We start from the raw sequence: 23,247 nt of genomic DNA on the forward strand, positions 1-23,247 counted from the left end.
TCCCTCTGGCCATTGGGGTCAGCTCTCCTGGCCATGCTCTCTCCCAGCTCCCTGGGCACAGGCTCACTGGCACAGTAAGCTGAAAAGTCCTTGACTTGGGGTAAGCACTACTTAGCAACAGCTAAAACACCAGTGTGTTATCAACATTATTCTCACACTAAAATCAAAACACAACCTTGTACCAGCTACTAGAAAGAAAATTAACTCCATCCTATCTGAAACAGTCATATTTATCAAACTGATCCCCCATAAATAATGGCAAGAGCAGTAAAGAGCACTAAGATCTAATGCAGAATAAACCAAGGGTCTTGTATCAGGCACTTACAGTTAATTTCAAAATGTCAAGCAAATTGTTTCTTTTTACAGAGCCTGCTAATCATTAACATGGAATAAAAATGGAACATTTTAATTTGAACATAAAATCAATACAAACTGTGGAAGCATGCAAGATCTTTCAGTAAGGAAATAAGAGGTGACATGTTTATGCTGTTTTTTAATAAGCTTCCTCATTTCAGTGCATTTTTAAGCATAGCAATTTGGTACCTGTTAACAAATTATTCAGTATTTGCTCATGGGTCTTTATCATTTAAACCTTCTCTAGAATATCCAAAGCTATTCAAAGCTACGAAAACAAATGCATACCTGCAGAGAAATAGGCCCGTGAGTATGCATATACATACAATATTTAGAATATGTATAGAAATAAGCCCCCTTTGCATTAAAAAGTCTGTATCTTAAAAGACAGAAAAAAATCCCACAGGAACAAATACTTAGATGGATCTATAATGGAAATTCATTCAGCAGTGAAGATGCAGGCACCAAAATTACAGCAAGACTTTTTCTACATACTCTTCTAACATAATCTTCATATTAAACATAAAGAAAAAAGCTTAGGACTCACTCTAGCAAAACTGTTTTTCCAACTTCCCCAAAATATTACTTAATGTAACTTTGAGGACAACCTCATATACTTCGTAGCCCATACTGCAGAGCATGTTGTTGCATGACATTTTTATGCCCAGAATACTCAGTGTCTAAATATTAGGACTTTATTTTTAGCTCTCATAGTTGAAATATTAGATTTAAAAAAAACAAAACAAAAAAAAAAACCAAAAAAAAAACCCAACCAAACAAAAAAAAACAACCAAAAAAAAACCCCAACCAAAAAAACCCTAAAAAAAGCCCAACTATACTGAATTATGCTGAGCAAAGGTTTTGGTTTGAGTGGCTACCATTGAGCACTAAGACATGAATTCAAGAAAGCATCTTCTGTGTAAACAAGTAGCTGATGCAGAACCTCAAATGCCTACTGAAATCTCAGTGCTGCATGATGCTTGCATTTTTCTATTGTCTCTATGATTTATATGTATGATATTATATTGATTGTATGTTAAGCAATAATTTTCCAGTACCTGCTTTCCACATCCCTCTCTTGATTTTCATCCTCATACTTTTAATATTTGCTTTTTTCAATACTTTTGTAAGTGTTGCTACTATATTCCATTTCAAGTTGTCTAGGTTAATTCCTGCAAGTATACTCAATTTGGATTTCATTCACCTCCTTGAAATTACTAATGAATATGTCAAACAAGAACTGCTTTTCTATTATACTAGTTCATCTTCTAACTGTTTCTCACTACTTGAAATATTATCTTTAGTTAATTTGAATTTTTATGTTTTGACCCACTTTCAGACCACATGACAGTTCCTGGGTTGAGTGACAATGTTCAAACTGGCTGCTTTAGCAGTAATATATGTGTGTCCCCAAGCGGTCAGATGACACAGATGTTTTAAAATTTTTTTCAGAAAAGTTGGGAAAACAATATACTCTCTCAATTTTCTCTATTTTCAACTACAGTAATGGTTGGGCTTTTAAATACAGAAAAAAAAAATGCCAAAACCTCCCTGCCTTAGCTGGAATACCAGTGCAAATCTGCAAGCCAGACAGAACTGATCTGCTACAGCTATTCCACCCATACTAAAATCCAGGGAAAAAAACAACTGGCCAAGTATCTTTGTTCATGAGAGTACTTAATCTGTTTTGGGTAACAAGAGTTTTACTGCCACTATGAGCTCATCCTTGTAAACAAACTCTTGCTCTTTCAGTCTCAGCAGGAAAACAGACATCAAATACATAAAACATGATGGTAAAAACCCTTGCCTCAACAAAAAGAGATATTATCTGCAAAATGAACAAATTCAGTTTTCCATGCATAGTGTATTTAGGATACCTTCTGAATAACTTAAAAGTGCTAGCACAATTTCAAGTCCAATATAAATCTGCCAATAACTCCAATGACCTAAATCAATTCTATTTTAGTTGTAACTTTAACACATAGCATCAACCAAGTGGTGCATGTAATATTAAGAGATTAGAACAGATTATTAGTATTAGGTTTTGAGATAACTTTTAAAAAATATTCTTTTGAAATAACAAAATTCTAGAAATAACACAATGCAAAACATATGGTGCACCAGCTGAGTAGCACTGCAATATTAGGTATACAGATGCTTTACTACAATTACCAACTGTTTATAACCTTGAGTTTCAAACAGTTACTGGGTTCTATATTCCTGATTTTATCCCATTAGACAACTGCAATCCAAGCATACTGCAACCAACGCTATGAAAAATTACTACAGATTTTCATTAAATCTCTTTTTTATTCAGTCTGAGTAAAAAGGGATTTTTCTAGAAGCAGAATATATCTGATAGCTGTACTGAACACCATCATCTAAATGAATTTTAAAAGTATTTTTCCTACCTTATAATCATCTTCATAGTCATTATACCCGCAAGTACTTAAGATGTCAGGAAATATATCTGACCATCCATTACTCGTACAATTTTTGCTAATGTTTCCTGTAAAGCAAAATTAGAGAGTTTAAATCAGAAAGACTCAAGAATCTCCTCATCAATGACGTCTTAAACTATCTACCTGTGTCATTAGTTGGTCACAACCTAGCTCTTTTTCCTTTATTTCCTAGGACTCATCCCAGCCCTTTCCTTTCTTGTGCTTTTCATCCATATTACAGTAATTTCACGACCATAAGGTGCACCAGACTATAGGGTGCACGTTTTTTTTAGTGAGGCTCCGCCCCCAGCTCACCCCGCGTGGTTGCTGGCTGATGCCCCGCCTCAACCCGGCAGCCATTGGCCCCCGGGACTGCCTGGACCTGGAAGGGCGGTGCCACGGGCCCCCTGGCCCGCCTTCACCCGGCAGCCATGGGCCCCCAGGACCATCTGGACTCGGGAGGGGCGGTGCCGTGGGCCCCCAGGCCCGCCTCCACCCGGCTGCCGTGGCACTGCCGGCTTCCCCCACGGCTCACAGCTCGCACTTCCAGGGTGGCAAATGTCCCAGCTTTGTACATCATATAAGGCGCACCGGACTATAAGGCGCACTTCTGGGTTCGAGGGAAAATTTTAGTCAAAAGGGTGCGCCTTATAGTCGTGAAAGTACTGTACTTTGGCTTTTACTATTGCCTGGTGTTGCCTTTGCACTACAGAAAAACAGAAGTAAACCCGAGACTTTTCCTTTGGTATAACTGCTATTTTTGTTACACAGTTGCAAAAGCCTAAATTGTTCTGCTCTTTTATTTAAAGCACTCAGAAGGGAGCCATAACTTCACTCTGTAAGGGGCTATTTGTAGACAAAGTATTTTGAAAGAAATGTCATTTCAGTGAGAGTTGTTCTAACCTAGTAAGGCATCTACTGAAGAGTTAGAAAAGCTCTTAGACATTAACGTGATGACTTACAGCTACAGCAAATGTTGGAAAGTTTGGTAATGATGTTTAAAGGCCAAATTATGTCATAAGCTGAAGAATGAGGAATAAAGCTGAATTTCACTTTTTGAACCAATACTGAAACGATGTAGTGCAGGGAATGTACAGGACCTGTGAAAGGAGCTTTGAACATTTTTTAATTTCAGAAAGATTATGTTTGGAACTGACAGAAAAAGTTGACTCTTTCCGGAAATGAAGTCACACAGAAGAGATGGGGGCAATCCATGATTCTAGTTCTCAATCTAACTCAAATGAATTATTTTTCTTGCAAAATAGAACAACTTCAAGAGGAGAAAACAGAAAAGCCTGATGTCAGACTAAAGAATAGTCATCACATTTATTATAATTTACTCTTACAATGTTAATTGACAGCCAACTTCCCCTCATGTTTCTCAGAGCAATTTGTATATCTATGATACTCAAAATCTAAAATACAGTAATTTCACGAATACAAGCCACACTGTTTTGACCAAAATTTTGCTCTCATACCGTGAAAGCGGCTAATATTCAGGTGCGGCCAATATGTGAATAATTTTCTGACATTTTCAACCCTGGGAGTGCAAACCAAGTCAGTGCAAACTGCAAAGTTGAGCTCCTGCCAGTAAAACCCTGCATTTACGCGGTTGTTACAAATTGATACTCTGTTGCGCGGCGGGTGGAGCTGCTCCGTGCAGTCAGCACGGGGGGGTGGGGAAGGCAGGGCAGCTCTCTCCTGCTTGGCCCCGCGGCTCGGAGGAGGCAGGGGCAGCTCTTTTCTGCTGGCCCCACGGCTCGTGGGAGGCAGGGACAGCTTTCTCCGCTTGGCCCCACGGCTTGGAGGAGGCAGGGACAGCTCTCTCCGCTTGGCCCCGCGGCTCGGGGAAAGCAGGAGCAGCTCTCTCCGCTTGGCCCCGCGGCTCGGGGGGCTCCCGTCCCCGCGTGCCGCCGCCGCAGGAGCAGGCAGGCTCCATCCCCGGCTCCCATGGTCGCCGCAGGTGCCGGCGGGCTCTGTGCCCCTCCTGCCGCCGTGGGGCAGCGCCGGGCCGGGGTGACCGAGCCCAGAGACAGCGGCGGTCGGCCCCGAGCGGTCCCGCCGAGCGGCAGCGCCGAGCTGGGCCACCCACCCCTGTTGGCAGCCCCGAGCCCTCATGGCCCGAGCCGAGCCAGTATACCCCGCCCTGCCGTGGTTCTGTTACTAATTGGTAACTTTGTTGCACGCGGGTCCTCACTGCGAACACAGAGCGGCTTATACTCGGGTGCGGCTTATTTATGGACAAAAAACGAAATGTTTGCCAACACCCAGCCATGCGGCTTATACTCAGTGCGGCTTGTATTCATGAATTTACTGTAATACACTGCTTTGGTTTGGAGTTTACCATTGGTCTATAATTGACTTAAAGATGCCTGGTTTTCACCATAGAAAAGTAAATTTACGTGTCATAGATCAGTGTTGGTCAAGAATAACCAACCTTGTTTATATACACTCCAAACTAAAGCTTTTGTGATCTTTACTTTGTTGATTGGTTACTGGAATTTCTTCTTTGTATAAAGTCTTCAGCACAAAGTTGTAAATATCCCATAAATGGTTCACCAGCCAGAAACCAAATCTTTCCCGCTAATAAAAAGCCCTTGACCTAAACCCACAGTCTCCTCAAACAACGGGACCACTTTTGCCATTTGGCATAGAAATGACATTTTTAAAAGAAAATGTAACCTATTTATACACTGTGAAGAGTCTTCACTTTAAAAGTACACCAAGATTCTCTGACTAGGCAGAGCAGAGGAATGTGTTAACAGAACCACAAATTGCGTCAAAGCCAGTTTTGCAAGGAAAAACTCAATGTACTCAGGACACTGAAGTATTTTCTACTTCAAATACTGCAATACCTTCTAACCTAAAGAGAGTTGGGCAATGTTCTAGAAAGGCAATGTTTATTTCTACACCATCTTTTCATGTAATTAAACATTTCAGATGGCAACCTTATTTAAAACCTATAACTTGTCACATACATTTGAATAAAAACTTTACACAATAACTTTCTGAGACTCATAAAACTTGTATAATACAGGAAAAACTTTATAGGATAATATCATTGCCTTTACAGTAAAAATTCTTTTAATCAAAAGTTACTAAATACAATACAGAATTAATCATGTAGTATACATAAACTATAACACAGAGCACCACAGAAAAAATTTAGAACGAGCTCTCTAAAATTTCTAAAGATGAGAAGACAACTACTTTTTAAAATTTACAATTTAAATTGGGAAATCCTTTATGGAATTTATGGTATTTAAAAGTCTACTTGTGGTTTGGAATATTTGTATAAAAACAAGGTAGTCTAGATCATCTTGTAGTAGAATTTTAACTCCTCCTAAACACTAAAAGCTAAAACATACATCTCACAAGTCTGGCTAAATAAAAAGAGTTAAATTTCTTGTTTCAAGATTTTTTCATAATTTTCCGCGATAAGAATGAAGTTAATTTGTAATGTGCTGTGTATGAATTAAATAAATTACATATTCCTGAGCATAATCAACTTATGAAAGTACCAAGATGCTTAGTTAGCTCTTAATTGAATCAACCACGCAAAATGCTTGTTGTCTTCCTTCTCTAAAATTAAAGAAAGACCAGGTTTAAAAAACACTCTTAATTGAACAGGAATCTCTAAAAATCAACCCCGCTAGTTCCACAAGCAGGAAGTAAACAGCTATGGAAATAGCAAATAGCTATGAAAAAAGTTGGATTCAGAAAAATTATAGCAAACTATAAAATGAAGTAATCTTTCAATCTTACTGACACCATGGTGAAGTGAGACAGGGTCATAATGCACCGTGAAGGTTTCAGACTTCAGTATTTATTGCAGTTGTTTTACAGTAAAATTAAAAAGTTGTTTTATATAACTGCAGTTTGTGAAATAACTCCAGAGAGAGTGTGCACGCTCTAGCTTCTGGCAAAAAGACAGAAGCAGCGTGATTTAATTCAGATTTTGAATTTTTGATATTTGTTTGCTTTGTCGCATGACAACACTTTATTATCTTTGTTTGAGTAATTTGAAAACTTTTATGGATTTCACAACATTTAGTGATGATTACACATACTTTCCCCTTTACAAATTGTTTAGACTATTCATGATAAACTAATCAAGATTCACCAGTTCCAGGAATTAAAACCTTTGCTCATCTGTAGATTGTTTTACTTATCTATTTTTTACTGGAAGATTTATTCAACACTTTTGAGTCTAAAGGTATTTTAGTCATACCCCAAATTAGCCTCTAAGTTAAAATTAATATTGTTCAAGCTCTCTACAGAGACACCTACCCTGCCCAGCACCCCTCAAGGAAGAATTACATAACTGTGGTAAGTTTTCCATCTTTCACCAGCTCTTCATGACAATTGTTTCCCACCTGAGCAATGGGGATGAGATTTTTCCTGCATCATTTTGAGATATATTTGCAATACTCTGTGTGCATCATCTATTTTCAAATCCCATTTGCATGCCACAGGTCAAAATATGATGTATTGACAAGATGGTGCAAAAGGTGGGGGTCTTAAACCAGCTCATTGTTTCAGCAGTCTGAGACACTGATTAGCTCTTTTCAAGTTCCATTAAAAAGCAGAATAAAAGGTTTCATATTAACTACCTTAAATTGCAATAGCAGTAATTTTTAGGTATTATCTGTTAATGTGAGCTCTTTATTCTCATGATGGCAAGGCAGAGCTCCCCTCCTGAGGCACAGAAGGAACAACCTACATGTGACCTGCTGGCAACTGTTAGAGATGTCAGTCAGGCTCAGCTGCCTTAATAATTAACAAAATAGGTCAAAAAAGAGCAAGCAATGTGGGCAGCTTTGATGAGTGTCACTGTATGAGAAAATATATTTAGTATGTAACTCAAAGAACACCAAACAGAACACAAAGATGATCATTTGGTCTTTTCATGGTGCATCCTGAACAGCTCTGACAAGAATTTTTAATCTATAAAGAAAATTAAAACCCCCAAATAAACCGTTTTCAGCACATTATTTTACAGAGTACCAGAGAGAAGCCAGTAAAAATACACCTTAAAATAAAATACCTGGTTTGCCAGAAAAAAGGCTAAATACTTTTGGACAAGGGACAGTGACAGTCTCTCCAATCTTCGCAGGACGCCAACAGGTGATGTTATCCCAAACTCCAACACATCCTGAAACAAAACCAGCATTAACAGACTTGAAATCTGGGTTTACCTTATAAAGACCTGGTCAAAGCTTTGGACAAGCAGTTCAAAAAAATATTAGACTCCTTCAAGAAAGCTGTAAATATGATATTTACTATGAAAACTTTAAAGGGATCATAAGAGTTTGCTGATTAACCAGCCGATTTTTAGGTCAGTTTATACATTGTTTGCAAAACGTCTCATTAAAACAATGTCATTGTGATGTGAGGATGCTAAGATAAAGTAAGAAATAGTAAAAAAATAACTCCTGAGCATTGATATGGATTATTAAGAACTGCAAAATTTTGAGAATTTCCTAATAACAGTTAAATGAAGTTTTCTATCAAGCAAATTGAACACCACAAATAAATATGTCAGTAGGTCGTTGGACTCAGCACCACATAAGATAGGAATGCATTATGATTGGAGAGTGGTTGGAACAATAGACATTGACTTACAGAACAATCCCTCAAACAAAATAACAGACATTTGAACAAAGTGCTTCAGGAAGGTGAGGAGACCTTCAAATTTCATAAACATATTATATAGTGGCAGTAAATGCTTATTACAAGTGGAGAGTAACTTGCTACAGCTTTGGCCGTGTTGATATCCATATTAATGTGGCTCAAAGGGTGTGAATGAGTGTAAATCTTCCTATAGCTGCTATAGGCACTTGGCTCAATCACATCCTCTTTAAAGGTATCTGTTTATAATGCATATCTTCCAAGCTAAGCAAGGAGTTATGAAAGTTTGTCAACACAAGCCTTGCGAGAACAAAGAAGTAAGTCAATATTATTCATATTATGTCAGTTTAAGTTATTTTAAAAACAAGAAATTGTGCAAAATTATGGGCATTTATGTCTTCAGATAAGGAAATTAAAAGCTTAAATTTGCAATTAAAGGTAAAGACAGAAATCAAACTCTTATCCCACTGGTGCTATCTCCAAGAGATTATTAACAGTATAAGGGACAGTTTGTTCCTTCCAGTAGAAAACATAAAACTTGGATTGGGAACTGCTCACAGCCGTATTATTCTTCAGAATATTTCCAGTATTAGCAATTCATTATTAATTTATTTTGCACTGCTGAGGTCATGACAAAATCAAGCCACATGAGCTAAACGAAACTTGCAAAGGAATATTTAGAAGTTCTATATTTGTATAAAAACTTTTTAGTGCAATTAGACTTGGACAGCTTGCGTTGACTTAAAATATGCAGCATCCTGCTTTCAAAGTTTAAGCTACTTTCAAAGCACACGTAAACTAGGGAACCAAAGAATGTGTTGCAGGACCAGCAGCTGGATTTGTCCCAGGGCTGTGTCCTAGCTGCAGCACGAAGGAAAGCCAGTGGCACACTGTTCCCATGGGCTTTGCTTTCCCTTGGAAACATCCAACCAAGTGTAATAGCTGGGAGGGAGCCTCTGTGTGGTACCAAGAACAAGGTTTGGAAATGATAAATGAAGATGGGAGGAGGATTATGGGGGAAATTATTCATTTGATCACAATTCCACTGAGCCCTCTTTATACAGTTTCCCAAGGAAGTGCAATTCTCCAGAGGATTCACTTGCTTGTGGGGATTGGGACTTTATTCACTCCTCTTAGGATTGTACAGTTCTAAATGCAGCATGTGTTCTATATTCAGAAAGATGATGCCAAAAATAAGGGATTACTAAAGGGAACACTTCACAAAGTTTATCTCTGTGCACAGGTAACATAATTCCTTATCCTCCACTGCCCTGTATGCTGCATTAGCCTCTCTTGGCTTTACCAACAGTATCCCTGAGAGATGTCTGATGGTGGCTTGGCCATCAGTATATAATTTCAGAGGTTTACACTGAGCAGGTCACCTTCATAGCCTTTGAAGTGGAATTTCAACATGCTTAGGTGCTTCCTGAGCTGCAGTTCTGGGTCAAAATCAACCCAAATCTCTATGATGCAGCACCAGTGATTATGCAAAGTAAGAGAATGTTTACCTGAACCAATTCAGGTCATGCTTCCTTCCCAATTGATCTTAAGCCAAAACCAACGTCAACAACACAACATACAAGTAATCAGGAAGACAAAAAAACTATTTTCTTCATCTGCCAGCACTCAGAACTACAGTGACAAAATGAAACTCTTTTGGTTTTGATTGATGCACTGCCTGAGCCAGCATAAACAATCCCTGAAGTACACAAGAATAATTATCATCTTGTAAGACCTCAGACTTTTTTATTTCAATCCCATTTCCACTAACAGTGAGAGCAGAGATGAATCATGAAGCTCTTCATGCACACCCTTGGAAGCTGATGACTTTCTCAAATTTTCCCTTTTGTTTAGTCCACTCTCTGTAAAATGGTGGGCTTGTTGCAGCAATCTGCCAATAGCTCAGATTAAGGCCTTTACAAATTTGTCCTATGCTGCTGTATTTTGACTGGGCTAAGATTTTGCAAAACCAGCAGTTGAACAGCATGAACTTCAAAGCTCCATTGCTATGTTTTCAACAGAAAACACTTAAAAAACTTATTCAAGACTCAATTGCATGGAATACTACATAGAAAAATTGAGGTTCAAGTCCTATTCCTGCCAAAATTAATCAACACAATTTGTATCAAATCTCAAAACTTGCTGGAAGGAACTCAGTGTACAAGTTTTTAATGTCAAAACATAGCAAGTCACTAATTGTTTCTGGGGAATATGGTTTTTCCTTTATTTTTCCTCGGAATTTTAGTGCTTTACAGACATCTATGGCCCAGGAGAGAATGACACTGTTTCAGAGTCCTTAAATCAAATGGATGAAGTAATGATGTATTTCCTACATGAAGGCTACCTTCAAATGCATCACAAATCATGTGAGTGAAGTGGTTGTCACCAGAACTCCAAGAATACCAAGCCTTAATTTATGTATATCTATAGACTTATTGGTAATGGTACAGGACATCTGAGAAAATTGCTGAAACATCCTGGAGACATTAATAGTCACTGAATGACAGTGGGCATCTGAAAACTGGTCTAGTCTGAATGCTGAAATGGTATTATTGGTGAAACTACTGCTGGAATTACAGCTGTTAAGAAACAATTCACCTTCTCAGCTTTCAAATCACACCTTTCCTCAATTGTAATTCTTCCAATTACTACAGACTTTTAACAATATTGCATTAATGTATATTCAATTAACTTCATCCTAAAACCCATGTAATTAATTAGGCCAGGCTAACTGCTCCCCATGATTGCCTGTTTCTTTCCAGCAACCACAAAGCAGTCTATGATACTTTAAATACCACTCTGCTGGGAAGTGAAGATGTTGTAATTCTATGCTAAATATTTCTGTTTCTCTACATAGAATACCTGACTTGATGAAACTTAGTATTCTCCTCTCTACTCAGTTTCTACAACTCTCTGCTCAGCCACTAACTCAATCAGTGTTAGGATTTCTGGACTGTCATCCATCAGTTCCTCACTCATAAAATCATTATCTAGTCTCATTTTTTGGAAATTTTACCCATCTCCCACATATATAGGCCTGCTTCCTACTATCTCTGAAGGATACTAATCAAGTAAGATAAAAATATTCACATTTTTAGGTTTAAATAAGGTTTTTACATTTTAGTTCTGGTAACAATTTTACCAGTAAAATGGTACTTTCTATAGCTAGCTTTCTATTTCTTTCAGTAGTTCACTTAAATTGCTCCAATGTTTATTTCATATAATATTTATAATATTTTTAAAATATTGTAAGTACACAGATATACTTTAATGTACATGGTATTTTTTCTTTTATGTTCATTATTGGATTTAGTCTCTACATTTGCACTGTGCTTCAATAAATTCTCAAGCATTGAGTGGTTTTGTCCTTTTACTTTGATATGTACACACAAAAAGCCAGTCCAGCTTAGATTTGTGTTAGCTTCTCAACTATTTTGGCATGTCTACTACTATATTCTTTACTTTTTTCTTTAACTATTGGGCTGATTCTGGCTGGGATAGAATTATTTTTCTTCACAGTTGCTAATACGGGGCTGTGTTTAGGATTTGTGCTCAACAGTGGGTTTGTGTGTTCTCTATTAAATTTTTTTTATCTCAATGCAAGAACTTTCCAGATTTTACCTTCTCAGTTCTATCCCTGACCCTGCAGGTGGGGGAGTGAGTGAATGACTGTGCAGCGCTGGGCTGATCTCTGGGGTTAAGCCATTAACAACTGTTAATAAAACTAGCAAAGGCAAAAAGAAAAAAGTTTCTTCATCCCTGATTCTGTGGTGTCTAGAAGAACACTCCTGCAGCCTGAATAGAACAATCCCTTTTTCAATCTCTTCATTTGCACCATTCATTTCTCTGATGTGTCATTCACAGCATATCCAAGGAAACAACCAAACCTTTGCTCAGTGACTCACCCAAAAGTCTCTTCTGCTGATCCCCTCCTGTTCCTCCAGAAGATACTGCAGATGCTATTGTTAGCTAGTTCCAATGAGATCACTTACTTTATTTGAATGTTTGCTCTTTAATGCTTGTCATGCATTTGCAGATATTTCATAATGAAAGGAAACAGACTATAAACTACATTTTTTTTCCCATGTTCTTCAGCTTGCATAAGTACTGCCACCCTATTCATCATCCTCCTTTTTGAGATCCAGTCTTTGAGCAACAAGTTCAGCTACCTATGTGTGTTTCTTTGTCTATAAAAACGTGAAACATTGGGACATGTGCTGGTAAATTTTGTTTATAGACACATTTTATAAATATATAACCACTAGGTGGCACTTTGCATTTGGATTTTAAAATTGTCACTTCCAAGAGTGGTTTAGCATTTTTTAAAACTGTCTAGGCGTGCATGAAATATGAAAAAAAAACCAGAGCGCTTTGAAAACGAGTCAGAAAGTCGACAGCTAGCCTAGGGTTTATTTTTCAGTGTTTTCAGTTTTATACTTAACTTGGCAGAGCAGGAGTAATCTCACCTCTTATGGGCAATGATTTCTAGACTGCAGGTCTGTGTGCCACAGCATGGAACTTGGGTCGCATGGGAATGATGAACATATATGGACTGACATTCCTTCTGTGTTTTCACACGAGTGATAAAAAGGAAACCAAATGGAAGTGCTGCACAAGTAGCAAGCTAGCAAACTGGGAGAAAAGCAGAACTGCTTAGAGTGGGAATAGGAATGAGACAGTCCCAAAATAAGGTTGTTTCCACCTGCTTTTGTCAGGGAGCAGGAACAGGCTGTGATGGCCCTGGGGCTGCACCTGCCTTCATCTTCCTCAGAGCCTGTGCCTGACCCTGCCCTGCACTGTGGCACAACCCTGGTGCCCTGTGCCACTTCTGCAGGCTGATGTCACCTGGGACAGGTGACACCTGATGACAGTGACACCTGCCCAGGGCTGGGGCTGTCCTGGTTTGGGGGGAAGGAACTGACAGACCCTGCCTGCCCAATGCCCCTCTGCTTGGAGCTGCCCACCTGCATTCGTGTGACAATAAAAACAAACAAACAAAAAGACCCACCAAAAAAACCCCCCAAAAAACCCAATAAAAACAATAAAAACACAGGCTACAATGTGGTCAAGAAGCAGCCCCAGCTACCCAGAAAATCTGAGGAAACACCAATGTAAAAACTTTTAATTTCTGGTCAACAAACACTACACATAGACAGCAAATAGAAATTTAAAATTCTGCAGTATACATCAGATTTAACTAGTTTAAAAAGAATGATGGAACCAATAGAGTTTATCTCATATTGTCCTAAAATATTTGCAGTTCATAGGTTCTTTAAAAGCCAGTTCTATTACCAGGAATGGCAAAAATGCTGTTTCTAAGATTTTAAGAGATTTGTGGATTTTCATGAGATTAAACACTTCAGAACAAATGTCTTGTTTCCCTTTAGAAGAACATCTTCCCTGCAGAGAATAAAAAATCTACTGGCCAGTTTTCCATTTAAAATAATTTATATATTTTTAGGGTTCTGTGGGAAAATACAGAAATTGCCAGCTAAACCTTTGGAAAAATAACCCTCTCAAAAAAGAAAACAAATTTTCCAGGTAAATCCTGCTTTCCTATTACTCAAATTGCCCTTTGGAGACAAGAGCACTTCTTTTGGTATGACTGGACAGCATGTTAATCTTACTGTAAGAACATTATTTTCTATTCTTGTGCAAATATATAAATGTGTGTATAGTCAAAGCTGTGAGAGGTACCATCATCTTTATGTTGTCCCAATCCTGACATGCTGTACATTCTTGAAAATTACCATTAAAAATCAATCTCCTGTTCCTATAAACCCCACCACAAAATATTAAAAGTCTCTATTAAGAAGTAGGACCACGTATTTCTGCTGGTGTGTATTATGTCTAACCCATGTGCTATTTGTTGTATTAGCTGAAGCTCTTTCAGTGTTTTGGTGCTCAAAATTCCTTCCTTGTGGTATTTTAACTTTGGATGTTGAACACGCAGAACAGACTGCCATGGCCATAGTTGTCTTTATCAGGACTGAAGTGCAAGACTATGCTGGGCAGTATTTCCTTCAGAATCTTCTGGAAAACACAATAAATTCACTTATGGCTGTGCATTTTCCTTCTTCGGGGATACAAATGCCATATATTAATGTCCACTGTTAAGTTTATTTAAATTTTGGATAGAGCAGAAATTTCATGTCTTCAAAATCATTGTGGACACCAGGTGTTTCTCTTCTTTCCAAAAGGGTTTGTTATTATCACTTATTAAACTTTACTGTGTGAGATTTTTGAATGAGGCTGATGAGGATATTTTCTTAGACTTCACCATTTTATTTACAGTTAATTTTCAGTAGGAAACACCTTTCATTCAAGGCTCTTTCTCACCTTTCTCATCCAGCCCCCTTAAAAGACAAAGCTCTGCCTTGCTTCTGCCCTCAAATATTTAAGTACAGCTTCCACAAAGCCCAGACATTGTCAGTACCATAAGAATCAGTTTTTTCACTTCAATCAGCCAAAACAAAATAACAAGCAGCCCCTTTGGCTTCCTGCATAAAAAAATAAAAAAGTGTGAGCTAAAAAGTAGCAACATATCTGTACTACAGCTGGAAAAGCAGCAGCACAGAGATTCAAGAAAGCTAAAGCTGCTCTTCCAAGAGTTACTGGTGCTGCATGAAAGGAGTTCCTTGACCCCACCATCTCATTTAATTCTACCTTGAATGCTACCTCAGAGGTCTGCCAGCACCACTGCAGTCTGAGCTACTGACTCATTTTGCAGAGAAAACAGCTTCAAAACAAACAAACCTGATGCAAGACCTTGATGAGACAGGGAGCCTTAAGAAAGGGGGAACCTTGAAGAGATTCCTTTTCATGTAGCAAAAGAAAGGTCTCATCTGGCTTTGTGTCAGCCTTCTATTCACTAACGTGGAGAATAGAGTGATCACGTTGGTGTGGTTATAGAGACAGGTGTGTGTATTATACACAAAGGTGTGGGGGTGTGTGCAAATGCAAAATATGCACCTTTCTTCCTGGAAAAAACACTTTAACAGGTAAGCTAGTCAGATAAATTTAACTTCTGGACAATTTGCCATGGTGCAACATTTGAATGTTCATCCCACTGTTCTCAGTAGCTCTGTTTCATCCACAGGATCATGAGCTCAGTGCTGGAATCACTGAGGAAAATTCTATTAACAGCGCAATTCAGGAGATTGGATTACACAGTGATATTGGTCCCTCTTGCTTTAAACTTACAAATAACTAAGAGCATTATTTTGGTGTCTTGCCTCTTTTAATTTCCTATTAGAAGCTGCATTATGAAGCTTCTCTTTGAGAGGTTTATGAAGTTCTTTCCAAAGCCATTTTTCCTTTCTACATCCCTCCCTCAAAGATAAAATGCCATATCAAAAATTTAAAAAGTTATCTGACATATGGGTCTCACAAAAGCGTATTTTGGAAATCAAAATCTGAAAGGCACGTTTAACTGTGTAGCCACTCAATCCAAGATGAATCAAAATTCCCTAATTATTTTCATAATGACATCTTTTTTAGAACTTTCTGTTGTAGAACCCTGTTAAAAAATCTCAAGAGTTTTAACATTTTTGACCGTAAGATTTCATTTTTCACTTGAAGGTAAAGAGAAATGAGCCACTTATTTATAAGGAAAAAATCTAAATATTGAAAAAAGGCAGAAATTTGTAGGACAATTTTTATGTATTTTCAAAAACTTCTATTGGGAGCTTTTTATTTTTTTTAAGAAGACAGGCCATGGGTAGCAGATAAAAAACAAATTAGTTTTTTTCCATATAGACCTGAAAATCTGGAGTGATTATGATCTAGTTAAAATGCAATTCATCTACCCTTCAAAAATAAAGAAGTGTGCACAAAGACAGAAGAACCTCTCCTAGGCTTCCAGCTAAGGTGCATCCATACATCAGGGGCCAAATTATAAGAGGAAAGAAGACAACAAACGTGGACAGAAGCTAATGAAGTCTTCATAAAATAAACAACCAGATGTTCTAAAGGGCACTAGAGAGAGAAAGAACTGTCACAGGTCTTTGGAGAGTGACTTCTTCCCTAAATGGAGTGTAATGCTGTCCACTAATGGAAAAGTATGTGCTAATGCCTGAAAATCCCCCAAAGGGTGCAAAGCAAGAGATCTGGGTGTCTCATGGTTTGACATTGGCAAATGAGCAGAATTTAGACCAACTGGGTCCTTTGGTCTTAGCACATCCTTAGCATTGTTCAGAGTTACACTGTCTTTATAAAGTGCTTCTTTGCAGAACACACTACTGCATTACTAAGCCTTGAAGTTAACAAGTGCTTCACAGACTTCACAGTCAGTGATTTTATGTCAATGTAAAAATATTCAGCAAAATTCTTCAGCCCATGTCTTGAGGCAGCTCAGGTGTAAGATCATTTTATCATGTCAAACAACAGTCTTTAAATGCTTCCTTTTTATCTCCCTAACGTGGAGCTGAGAAGATTTGATAAGATATTCAATAGATAATTGCCATGTAGCTCAAAAAAGAAACTACTTGTGCCATACAATTTGGATCGTCCAAAATTCAGAGGCTATGCATGCCAGCCAAGTTGGAGAATGTCACATAGAGGTGTGAAGGTTTCCCAGGTGCCCAATAAATTAATGAAAATGTTCCCACTGATTTTGATAATGGAGGTCTAATCCTTCAGTGGAAAATCTCAGGGAACTCTTTTTTTCCAAATTCAAGACAGTACCTTCACAAGGTTTCACTGACAGCTTTTGTAAGTCAGGTAGCAAATACTAAAACTAGAGAAGCATGACAGGGGCTGTATAACCATCTTTCCCATGCAGGAAAAAGTGAAATAGTATATGGGAATGAATTGTAAAGAATGATGCTTCAAATCTACTACAAGTTACACGTGGAGCTTCAACTTGGACTAGTTCCAGCTTGTCAATTTTCATTAGTAATTCTTCTTTATCAGCAGCCAGAGTATTACTGATCAAAATAGTCCTTACTTCTTTGTATGATTACAGAGGGCTTACTAGGAAAATAAGGACACACAGAGAATGTCTATTTTTGTAAATGGAAATGCATATATTTAACACAAGCTACTCTCTGGAGGTTCTTGGTGAAGGTATCTGTAACAGGAAGCACAGAATGAATTCTCCTGTAATATTAACTGTGCAGTTTTCATCACCACAGGGGCTTTATTTCAGTCTCCAACAAAATTGAATATTCCTTTAGTTTCAGATGGGCATTCAATAAAATGTCTAAATCCTTTCACTGCTGTTTTGCCACTGTCTGCAGGGCTGAATCAACACCATCAGACATCCTGTGACCTTCCAAGACATGAGTTTTCTTTCACAGCAGTTTGCCTTCAGGAGGCACCCCTCTTCCAGTGAAAAGTCTGGGAAGAAAATACTGACAGCAAACTTCTTTCTTCCCTTAGGGGACCCAAAATAAAACTGGTGTGCATCACAAAGATTCCCTTGGAGCAGTCCAGCATCTGGATCACAAAAGTGTATCTTGAGGAAAGCTTGATTTTCAAAGCCATGTAACAGCTATCAGTGAATTTATTGGTTCATGATTTAATTCATTAAGCTGGGCTACTAATTATTTCTCCATCTGGCTTTGCACTAGTATTATTTATGTAACAGCCATCTCTCTTCACCACTCATATATAAATAAAAGCCATAAACCTTATGCTTTATTATTTATTCCAGATTAATTATTCCAGTAAGATTTTGCATTTTTGGAAATTACTGATCTTGATTAATAGAATGGAGAAATTATAATAAATTACAAACTGATGAAGATCCTTTGATTTTTTCTTATTTTATACAAATTAGTGTTAGAATATGCTCTGAGAGAGTTACACATTTAAATTGAGGACTGGTGGAAAAGGCATCATAAGTTGAGACTGGTGTTTATGCCCAAAGAGCACTGCAGATGGCAGGTCTCTGAGGTCCCATAATAATCTTCAGAGTGCATTCAAAACAAAATGAACACAAAAAGCCCAAATAAACCATGTATTGACAATCTGAATTTATCTGTCCCCTTTTTATTCCACTTGCTGAACAAATGGCTTTACCAGCGGCTTCAACTTACAAGAAAAATGTCATTTTCCCATAAACTCTATTTTTCTCCTCACATGAAGATGTAGAAAGGAAATATAATAAAATCTAAACCCAAAACACCCCACAAAAAAAACCCAAAGCAAACAAACCCCCAAGCCCAAAAACCTATCAAAACCCCCTACATCTACTATTCTTCTTCCTTCCATTAAATTACAGATTGATGTATCACTATCTGTATAGCTAGTGATATCTTTCTGTGCAGAAAGGAAATGAAAACAATAAAGTAACAGAGAGATTTGGGGTTTTGGGGTCCAGTTTTCCCTTTGCACCACTCCATGGTCCTCTGGGTGTGGATCTGATCATCAGTATGAAACTTTGTCCACTTGGAAAACCCAGAGATCCTTCCTGCCACTAGTCCTTTACTCTCAACCACAGCTAGGGAGAGATGCTTGGATCCCAGGCTTTCAGCTTTCCCTCAGATTTGCTCTTTCTGCTGGTCCTGTCATCACCAGCCTGCAGCTGCTCTGCCAGCCAGAAAAAACTGCAACAACATCTCAGCACATGGGAACATGTTTGCTCCCAGCCAGGGCACTCTTAGCACCTGCACACCTCTCACCACATGCTCGCTGCAGCAGTGCATTTAATGCAAAATTGCATGAATTCTAAAAACCATAAAATCCCAAGCACAGCTCAGACAACTACAAAAACTGCAATCACAACAATAAAGAAGACAGAGAGAGAAAATCTTCAATGCTCCAGTTATCACTACATTACAGTTTTCTTACCTTTGTAGTCCACTGGCTTTGAATTCTTTAGAAGTTCCATGCACCTGGTTTCCTCCTTGTGAATCTCCAGCTGAAATCTGCATTCTGGATGGACACCATTCACCTGTGCCAAATTAACAAATGGGTTATCTCTTGAAACCAGAATTACAATGCTTCAATGAAGAATGCAACTATCAATAACAAAAGTCACAACTTTAACTGGCACAGGTTTCACCCAAGCATGTGCTAGGCATTTTTCACACTTGATGCCAGTTTTAGCTTCTCGCACATTGACGTTCCAGAAAAAAATGTTGGAATAATCTACTGGCTTCTTTCTGCAGCATTAATTTAGCTTTCTAGTGCATTCCTCAATATTGTGCCATCAGATCTTTTTCTCCAGAAAAACTCTGAGCTGGAACTCAAACAGGAGAGTAGATGTATTTTATTTTTTTTTCTTTTTGTATTAAGTTAGGGAGGTGAAAGTTTAATACATATCACAGAACATGAAAATTGATCAAACTTCATTCTCTTAGACATGGTAAATTCTGCCTTTCTTCTCTTTTCCACCACATCTATTTTATCTCCTAAAGGCCCCAGAGCATGATTATTTGATTCAAGCAAATGCTACACAAGAAGAAAACTCCATTACTTAAAAATTAAAGCATTAATGCCATTACTAGTTCAAAGCCCTGCCCTCACTTCTTTGGTTTTCAGAAAAGTCCATGGGAAGAGACAGGAATGCAGCAATACTGGGGAAAGAAAAGAGACCCTGGAAAGTTGTACTGGGGGCAGCTGAATTCAGAGTCAATCAGACCTCAGAGAGAAACACAGACTCTTACAGAGTCTGTAAGAGACTGCATGGTAGAAATTACTGCAGGGGGTGGCAAATGGAAACGCCAGTGGAGTTGATGGGACAGTGGTTAGCTCAAATGAAATCACATCTTAAATAAATAAAATGGGAATATGCAGTACTTCAGTCATTCTCACACCTCACACTTGTAATTACCAAAAAAAAATGTGGTCTCTCTCCAAGTTTCTGTCTTTTCTTTCACATCTTTTAGGAGACATTTAATAACAGAATCTGGTAATGATCTCTGATTCATGACACATCAATTTAAAAAAATTATAATAATTAATTTGTGATGCTGGGCCCAGAACTTCAGATCCAGAGTTAGGACTGAGAACCTGGTGATGCTGCAGTCTCTTTGTGGACAAACCACTTGCAGAGCTTTTAAAAATACAGCACAAGAACCAGAAGCATACAGCAGGGGATATTATGAAAACTCACAAAAATCTGTCCCTTCTCCAAATGTTTCATTTCACTGTTTACAACGTTAGAACCTGACTTCCTTTTCTATGTCTTTTCTTTATGTTGAGCATTGAAATTATACATTACAAGTGCAGAATTCTTTTCCTTTCAAAGACATGTATTTAATATAAACTAGGATTTCTAGAACTTATAATTTGAAGTTCAGCATTATACGGAAAATACCTATATTTTGGTATTTATAATCCATTTTGCAGAGAGCAAGTATGTAAAATAAAATTCCCATGTATACATAATGTTTTTAATAGCACTTTCCTTTCACAGAATAGATTTTTGGTTATTTTTAATTTCCAAGTACAAATATCCAGTAACTGACAATGCATTTCCTACTCATCAAGAAGTATTACAATTACTGGGTCTTGGAAAGGAAGGTTCAGTAAATAAAAGTGTTAACTAAACGAAGGATAAGTCAAACTAGCTACTGCAATTAAGAAGCCTGCTGAATAAACAACTTCTCTTCCTGGTACCTCAGAAATATCAGTGATTAATAGTAAAGGTTAATTTGAAAATATACATTTGTTACTACCCAAGGTAGCATATTACTTTTCACAGCTGGGCTACATGCTAAACTGTACCACACTTTGTTCTAATACATCCACTTCATTCAGATGGACTTCACAAAGCTGATGAGATTTAGGGTTCCAGACTATGTGGCTCTGACCAGCTCCCAAAACACATCAGGATTTTGAGGGCATTCACCACTTTTTAGGACTTGTGCTCATCCATCTTTCCCTCTGCTTAACCAACAGTAGGTTATCCTTTGTCACCAATGAATACAGAACCTCGTGTAAAGGTGCACACTGAGCTGGAAATCCAGCTCAGGAGCCTCTCTGCGTTTTAAGCAGCTTAATAATTTCTAAAGCATCTAGACCAGCAGTTGGACAGATAAACATTTCCTCTGAAAAGCAGCCTACACTCACCTTCAGTATGGTTTCCCGACTTTTGGTGTTATACAGTAACAAAAAATTTAAAAGCTTTATTTTTGTGTGTGTGTGTGTTTCATGTTTCCATCAATGTAACTGACTTTTACAAACTACTCAAAAAACGCTTGAAAATACAAAGATGATAAATGCAGGCGCCCTAAAGAGGACTTCAATATTTTGAATACTTTGTACACCGCAGCCTGTACATATTACAGAGCAGTTGTGGATGTGGAGCTTTTCCCTGCACCATGACGGCCCCTGGACCGCTCCCGGGCAGTGCTCCTTGAAAACTTGGCAAACCAGCGGTGTCCACCGGCTCCGGGGAAACTGCGGGGTGCAAGCGGCGGCTCCGCGCGAATGGGAGCGCGCCCGGCGGAGCGGAGCCGGGGCGGAGCCGTCCCGGGGATGCGGAACCGTCCCGGGGATGAGGAGCCGTCCCGGGGATGAGGAGCCGTCCCGGGGATGCGGAACTGTCCCGGGGATGCGGGATTGTCCCGGGGATGAGGAGCCGTCACGGGGATGCGGAACTGTCCTGGGGATGCAAAACCGTCCCGGGGATGCGGAGCCATCCCGGGGATGCAGAACTGTCCCGGGGACGGGGATGCGGGGCCGTCCCGAGAATACGGAACCGTCCCGGGGATGCGGAACCGTCCCGGGGATTAGGAACTGTCCCGGGGATTAGGAACCGTCCCGGGGATGAGGAACTGTCCCGGGGATGCAGAACCGTCCCGGGGATGCAGAACCGTCCCGGGGATGCAGAACTGTCCCGGGATGCGGAGCGCCCGAGGATGTGGCAGAAGCACAGAGGGAGCCCCCGGGGGTCCCGGCGGGGGCTGCGCGCCGCTGCCCTGGCGTTCCCCGCCCGGAGGGCACCCACGGGCTCTTAGGAAAGAGCCGTGGGGTCACCCCGCCCGCGGTCTGGAGCGGAGCGAGTGCTCGCTTGGGCGGGCGGTGCTCCGAGACTTACCGGCCGCAGGCTGCAGCAGAGCGAGAGCAGGAGGATCGGCAGGGTCCTCATGCCCGCCGAGTGCCGGCCCCGCCGGGCTGCGCTGCCCCGCGGCGCTCCGCGGGCCCCGTTCGAAGGCGGGGAGCGGGCTCCGGGTCCCGCCCGGCACCATAGGGAGCCCGGGGCCGCTGCCGGCTCCTCCGGGGCCGCTGCCGGCTCCCCCTGCCCCGCTGGCGGCTCCCGCACCTGCCCCGCTCCGGCTCCTCCGCTGCCGGCCCGACCGCAGCCGTGCCCGCCGTCGCTCTGCGCGGAGCTCCTCCTCTAGCCCCCGGCTCCTGCCCGCCCGCCCGTGTCTCCCCAGCCCCTCTCCTCGCCTCCCTTTTCTCCTCCTCCCTCTCGCTGCCCCGACGCTCCCCCCATGAGAGGTGCAGCCGCTGCCCCGAGCCGGAGCGCCCCCCGCCCATCGCAGCGCCCCGCAGGTGCCCACGGCCACCCCCGGCTGCTGCCGATCTCTGGGTGCCTCTCACCCTCCCTGCCCACGGCCATCCCCGGCTGCTGCCGAGCACTGGGTACCTCTCACCCTCCCTGCCCACCGCCACCCCCGGCTGCTGCCGAGCTCTGGGTGCCTCTCACCCTCGCTGCCCGCTCCCAGGTGCCGCAGAACCCCCCCTTCCCGTGATACACGCCCAGGGAGCCTGGGTGCCCGTCCCGGCAGCGCACCGTGCCCGCACTGGGTGCATTTTGCCGGTGAAACCAGGAAGATCATTGAGCACAGTCCCCTCAAGCCAGGCATGCACCAAAAACATTGAGGGGTGAGTGAAGTGGTCCGTGGCAGGGTTAGTCTTGCCACTG

At 40.3% G+C, this 23,247-nt stretch overlaps 1 protein-coding gene across 1 annotated transcript in view; it reads right to left on the reverse strand.

The window, feature by feature from the left end:
• Positions 1-22,548, reverse strand: part of VIPR2 (vasoactive intestinal peptide receptor 2) — a 52,477-nt gene extending 29,929 nt beyond the window's left edge. The window contains exons 1-4 of the mRNA XM_033066623.1: positions 22,417-22,548; positions 19,221-19,323; positions 7,843-7,950; positions 2,766-2,863 (exon numbers count right to left, since the gene is read on the reverse strand). Of these exons, the coding sequence (XP_032922514.1) occupies positions 2,766-2,863; positions 7,843-7,950; positions 19,221-19,323; positions 22,417-22,467 (360 nt within the window). The 5' untranslated portion in view covers positions 22,468-22,548. The remainder of the gene's footprint in view (positions 1-2,765; positions 2,864-7,842; positions 7,951-19,220; positions 19,324-22,416) is intronic.
• Between the last annotated feature and the right edge of the window lie 699 nt (positions 22,549-23,247).

Source organism: Catharus ustulatus, chromosome 1 (genome assembly GCF_009819885.2).
Source record: "Catharus ustulatus isolate bCatUst1 chromosome 1, bCatUst1.pri.v2, whole genome shotgun sequence".
Classification (NCBI taxonomy): Eukaryota; Metazoa; Chordata; class Aves; order Passeriformes; family Turdidae; genus Catharus; species Catharus ustulatus.